Source organism: Lactuca sativa, chromosome 4, assembly GCF_002870075.4.
Source record: "Lactuca sativa cultivar Salinas chromosome 4, Lsat_Salinas_v11, whole genome shotgun sequence".
In the NCBI taxonomy this organism is placed as follows: Eukaryota; Viridiplantae; Streptophyta; class Magnoliopsida; order Asterales; family Asteraceae; genus Lactuca; species Lactuca sativa.
In genome coordinates this window covers 87,968,395-87,974,953 of record NC_056626.2, presented here as the reverse complement: position 1 = coordinate 87,974,953, position 6,559 = coordinate 87,968,395, and the positions used below count along the sequence as shown (strand labels likewise).

Genomic DNA, 6,559 nt, shown 5'->3' with positions numbered 1-6,559 from the left:
TATACAGGTTTTAAACTATGTATGAAAATATATATTTTTATCTACTAATATGTTGGGTAGAACATGGGTAGCTAGTTGGCGTGTAATAAACAGATGATAGGCCTCGATGTTGTTGTTGTTGTTGATCTAGTTATTCAGCGGACTATGGATAACGACCACGGACTCTTTCTAGACAGTCCAGTGGAACGCTAGCAGGTTCATAACCTGTAGGTGTTGTGAACGATGTGTTCACCGGTGTACTCTATCCCCTCATGGTTGCCTTTAGGATACCTATTGTTGAGGAAACCCCTTAACAGTAATGTCCGTCCCGATGAAAATCCTAGATTAGGTCCCTTGAGATAGATGTTATTTTAGAGACGTGAAGTGAGGATAACGGGAATGGGTAATTGGGATAGTGATTGGTAGGTGAAATTAAATATAATTTATTTATTGTGGGTTGAAAACCTATATGCTCACCAGGCTCCCAAGCCTGACCCACTCAGTTTTATTTGTATTACAGGAAGTGGCGCAAGGGCGTAAGATGGATGAATCATCGAGTTGTTTTGTTTACAAGTCTGTATATGTATATATTTGTTGAACGACTTGTAATGTTATCGTTTATGCTTTATGGTCTGTATCGGAACATGACATCCCGAGTTTTGACTATATAATGAAAATGCATCTCTTGATGAAATGCTTTGATAAATATTATTTTATCATGTTTTGTTTTGGGAACAAATTCCGCAACACTTTTAAATCAAAAGGATTTACTCTGAAATTATTTTAAAAAACATAAATGAAATCGGTCTTTTATGGCCGTGATTTTGGGGATGTCATAATAACGACATGGAGATATGTTCACTCTTGATATTAAACCCATAGTTGGAATTCCCTCGGTATGCCTACTTTCGAAAGCTTCATTTGATGTTAGTTGACTTTCGCATAAACGTCTTTCACACCTGAACTTTCGAAACCTAAATAAATTGGTGGTAAATGATCTTGTTCGAGGTCTCCCGGTTTTAAAATTTGACAATGATACTTTATGTGCAACTTTTTCTGTCTAAACTCTCTCAGTATTGGAAAACACAATTGAGCTGAAACAAGATTATATTTACTCTCGGTGTTCATAATCATTCTAAAATTTAATTTCATTTTGTTACGCGTTAAATAAACCTCTTCAGTTATTTAAATTTAACTAAGTAGATTTTTTTTATTTAAAATTAATTCATCTTAAAGAGCACCACACTACAAAAACTGAAAAAATCATCTGATTAAAAGGTTCACTTTTAGCATAAACCTAAAACACTTTAAAAGAATCAATATTTTTTTTGACATTTTTACAAATTACAACAATGTACATTTGAAAGTACATTGCTATAAGACATATATTCTAAATAAATCATTTTTTTTAAATAATAGCAATGTACTTTGATACTATATTACTACAATTCATAAAAACTGGAGTAGGTTGCTGTTAGTTATATATAATTAAGTAGTTTGCTGTTATTTAAATTTAATTCCACTCAAAGACCACCAAATTGGCTTAAATTGAAAAATCATTTGATTAAAAAGTTCACTTTTTGCATAAAAGTATAATGTTGTGTTTTGCAGATAAATATATGATATTCTATTTTATGATTTAAAAAAAAAAAATTTAACCTTTGCACACTATAAAACAAACATGATGTATGTGTAGAATGCAAATATAACATAATAAACATAAAAAAGTAAATAAGATGTACTAGCCAGAACTTGTTTATTGTTTTTATTTTTATTTTCGTGGTGATGTAAGATGTATAAGAACGACCAAAATCATGAGATTAGAAGAATGACGATGGTGGTAGAATTTTTTACTGGAAATACGTGGTTTGTACTTTGTAGGTATAAATGTAAGTACAATAATGTATTCATGATTTTTTTTTGAGATTTATATTAAATTAGACGTATTTAAATAAGAATGTTTCATTAGATAAGAATAGTTATTTAAATTTCATTTAAACATAAGATTTTTGGTAATTAAAACAAAATTTAAATTTCAAATAAAATGCATTATAACTAAATTCAGGCTAAAAGAAAATGTATGTGGGTTTACAAGGTTGTCACCAAGCGAAGATGGGTCGCAGAAATCAGACATGTGGCAAGAAGCTATATTTTATTTATTATAAGAAATAAGAAATTATAGGAACCAAATGCCTAAATTTTTCCGACTGCATATGAATACGTATTACAAAATATCGCATCACTAGTTTTAAATAATCATATATCAAATGACAAATTACAATAAAAGCATTTAAGTAAATTTTTAATCTTCCTATATTACGCATTTGTATAATTAAGAATAAACAACTATAGTGTTTAAAAAGGGAAATACGTTTTCTTTTTTACGATTAATTAATTACAACAAGAACGAGTCTAATGAATCTTCCACGTTCCTTTGAATGTAATATAGTAAAGCTATCAATAATTTCTAGGAAAATTGTTGTTATAGCGAGTATTCAGTATAATGTTATTAAGAATGACAAAAGTCGCAAAAACAATAAAATAATATTTCTAAATAATAATAGGCAATAACATTCAAAAAATCAATCAATTACAATAATATAAAGAAGAAAGTAAAATGAGTATAGTGAATATTAATAGGTAATTATTCAGTTAAGTTATAGTTTCTTTTTTAATGAAGATGGCCAATTAAGCACAATCACATCTAATTGATGTCGATTATATATTATAAGAGAAATCTTTTGCCTTCAGAAATAATCGTATATGTATGAGAAAAAATATAAGAATTTTATGTGACAAAATAATCGTATATATAGATATTAATTGAAATAAATTTTTTTATTAGCTTAATATATAATAACACTGTTAAGTATTTTAAAAAGCGAAAAAAGAAATTACAATACGAATAAGATTATTATTTAGTTATAGTTTTGTTACTTCATGTGGTTTTACTGTAATTAATGTAACAATCGTAAGACGTACGTCTTTGAAGGGTTGTAGCAGCTCGATCGTAATACCAAAAGAGTCAAAAGCATTCGAAAATTCAAGATTCAAGATTCAAGATTTGTTTCTCTCTTTAAATCTATAAATAACCATCCATATCAACAACTAATAGAACATACACACAGTACAACTCCTCAAAGCACTAGATACAACCTTTGACTCGGTTTCACTTGTTCCTCTCCTCATGCAAATGCAACGTTCAATTTCCTCAACCAATAATGTCTACCGCAATCTGCTCCGACTACAGAAACCACCGACTGCCGCCATGGTCACATGGCAGCAACCATCTTGTGATGTTTTCATTAACCACCGTGGGATCGATACCAAGAAGAACGTCGCCGGACTTTTGTATAACCATCTGGTGAGGTTAAGATTAAGACCTTTCCTTGACAGCAAGAATATGAAACCAGGAGACAAACTGTTCGATAAAATCGACGCTGCAATCACCAGATGCAAAGTTGGAGTTGTGGTTTTTTCTCCCCGATATTGTCAATCTTATTTTTGTTTGCATGAATTAGCTCGTATAATGGAGGCCAAGAAGAAGGTCATACCGGTTTTTTGTGACGTCAAACCATCGGAGCTTATTGTTAGAGACGACGGGAGTTGCTCTAAACATCAGTTAGATAGGTTCAAAACAGCTCTCGAGGAGGCTAAGTACACCGTTGGCCTAACTTTCGATTCTTCAAACGGGTAATTAATGCTCAACAGTGATTATTAGTCATGCATGAAATTATATTAGCATACGTATATATAGTATATAGCCTTTCCATGAAATTATATTAACATAGAATGATAGAAATGATACTAATCAAAGTACCTCCGGATACTTATATTACAAGTCACAGTTCATCATCATGGGATACTCGACCTCATCAATGAAAACAATCCTTAAGATTATAAAAAATTTGTAAATTATAAGTCATATATGCATTTAATTTAAGGGCAGTCGTGAAATGACGGAATTAATCTACATTCTTCACAGGTTAAACTTCTAAAAGGGATCATCATATTCACATTGTATTCGAGCATATATACCATGCAAATTAGTTGATGTATTTTAATAAACTAATTAAACAATAATGTATATTAATCATAAAGCATTGCCAAATATTTCGTGCATGTTCATGATTAGTTTTGACGAATTAACGTTCTTGATCGCTATATGCAGGGACTGGCCCGGATTTTTAATGACGGCGACCGAAGCAATTATGGAAAACCTTAAAGAGGTGGAAGAGGAAGAGCGACAGATGCATATTGAAAAATCAATTAACCATGCATAATTGTTAAATTTAATTTAATTTAACTTGGATATAATACCTTTAAAAACCTAACGAATCAGTTCATTTAATTAATTTATTACTTTGTACATCCACATAAAATCTTTATTTGAAAAGTTCAAAGCTCATATTCATCATTGAAAGTCTTGTTTTGATTTGTTAATCTTCGTACTCGATCGGTTGAAAATTGTGTTAGTGTTTAATTATAAGACTGCAAAACGTGCGGTTTTGTTTCCATGTATTGAAAGTGTTGTTTATCTATTACTTTTACTTTTGTATAAATATTCATTGTAGCGCATATATACGACCTTCTTTTGAAAATTTAAAGAATCGGAAGAAGTTGAGAATTTCTGATTCATTCTTCATTTTTTCAAAATCTAAAACCTGAAATATTAACGAAATCAATGTCTAAGATGGAATAAAAAAAAAAATTCCGAGCTTTTTTTTTCTTGAAAATATGCATATATACACATTTAAATATGCATCCACGCATATTTTTGGACTGCAGACACAAATATCTTTATTTGTAGTTATATGATTACAACGTATGATTATCTGTAGTTATAAGGACTATTAACAAATGATTATCTGGAACTATATGATTGCGGACTTATTGTTTTCAAGTTTTCACAAATTTTTATGTTTTCACAATGACTCACCATATATATAGAGGTTATTTTGTTTTTACTAGCTATTATGTGTCAGCATACACATATCTAGATCTATACCACTACATGAAATAGAATCAAAGGTCATGATCAGAGGGTCTATAATATCCCAATAGGGTAATATGTACCATATAATCATACAAATTTTAGCATAAGGACATTTTAGTTATTTAACTTATACTAAAAAATGAATTTTTCGGATTTTTAAAGATAATTAATTCCTTTATTTTTAAAAATCTGAATATTTTAAATTAATTCAAATTTAAAACTCCGATTTTATTCTGTCAAAATATCAAACATTAACTAGTATAGATATTTTCGATTTTATTTTTGTGGAATATATTTTCAATGCATATATTTTTGATAAACATATATTTTTCATATACATCCGAACTTGAATACAAAATCATACATATTGTTACAGACTAATAGTCTTATAAATTTTAATATAATTATACATATTCTAACAGAATATCATCAAAAATGAATAAAAATCTTAAGAAATAACATTCTTAAATATATATAATTATTAAGCAGATACACTTGATCTTCTTCAATGGTCCAAATAATCCATTTGATTCAAACTATTACGAAAATATGATGTATTATCGTAAGAATGTAATTCTTCGCAAATATACTTGTTGTTGAACTCAATTCCAAATCTTTCTCCTATATGATCAATATTGAATTCCTTCTTCAAGCCGTTCTGAAAGCATAATATTTATTACTCGTTAGTATTACCAGTTAAGCTAATGTACTTGTTGTTAACAAACATTCACAAAGACATTTTAACAGAATGCATTTATACAAATAAATTCTGACAGAATACAAGAATTACTTATTTAATAGAAACTATATAATAGAGAATGATAGCATATTCTAATAGAATGTATTTCATTTTTTCTATCGTGCAATGTTTTTTACTTTTCCTATCTTGACAAATAAGGAGATTGAAATCGGATTCTGTTAGAATAATAGGCATTCTAAGAGTTTTGACATAATACATACCACATGATCAGATTCTCTTTTAGGCATTTCAACAAAAAGCTTGTGCAACATATATCAAAACTGAAAGTATAAAAAAATAAAAAAATAAAAATAAAAATAAATAAACAAAGATCCAGCAAGTGAAAAGGATTTAAAAAGCAAAAGCAAAATTTTTTTTCAGGCGTTTCCACAAACATCTATTGTGCAAGTTGTGAATATAAATATTACTTAAATTTGTTGTTTAGCAATAAGCTTTTAACACCAACGGACTTTATTATTTATATACACAGATTATGAAATTAAGATACATAAACAAAAACAACAAACAAATAAAAAAAAGAAATAAATAGCGATTTGGATAGAGTAAACATAAAATCAGTTTGCAACTTAATATAAACATTCGGTGGTTGAATGGAGAAATTATAATAATCCAAACATGAGAAATTCAAAAATATACAATGTAGCATCAAAAAAGTAATTTAATTTCAATTGCTTGGCAACAAAACATATGTAGCCTTCACAATAAAATAAAAAAAAATTAAAAAAAATTAAAAAAAAAAAAAAAAAAAGTTAAAATTAGAGCTTGCATTCGTTGATGAGTGCCGATCCATATATATTTCACATGCAAAATGAAAAGAAATCCCT

The 6,559-nt window shown here is 28.6% G+C and overlaps 1 protein-coding gene across 1 annotated transcript; it reads left to right on the top strand.

Annotated features, from left to right (window-relative positions):
• The first annotated feature begins 3,160 nt into the window (after nt 1-3,160).
• Nucleotides 3,161-4,262, top strand: LOC111911880 (TIR-only protein). The gene is made up of 2 exons (XM_023907625.2): nt 3,161-3,672; nt 4,151-4,262. The coding sequence occupies exons 1-2, from the start codon at nt 3,167-3,169 to the stop codon at nt 4,260-4,262; spliced, it is 618 nt and encodes a 205-aa protein (XP_023763393.1). The 5' UTR covers nt 3,161-3,166.
• Nucleotides 4,263-6,559: the final 2,297 nt, after the last annotated feature.

Bases quoted from the DNA above. Each gene is read 5' to 3' on its own strand.
- LOC111911880 (XM_023907625.2), top strand. From the start codon at position 3,167: ATGCAAATGCAACGTTCAATTTCCTCAACCAATAATGTCTACCGCAAT. The intron at 3,673-4,150 runs GTAATTAATGCT...CGCTATATGCAG, and splicing joins ACTTTCGATTCTTCAAACGG to GGACTGGCCCGGATTTTTAA.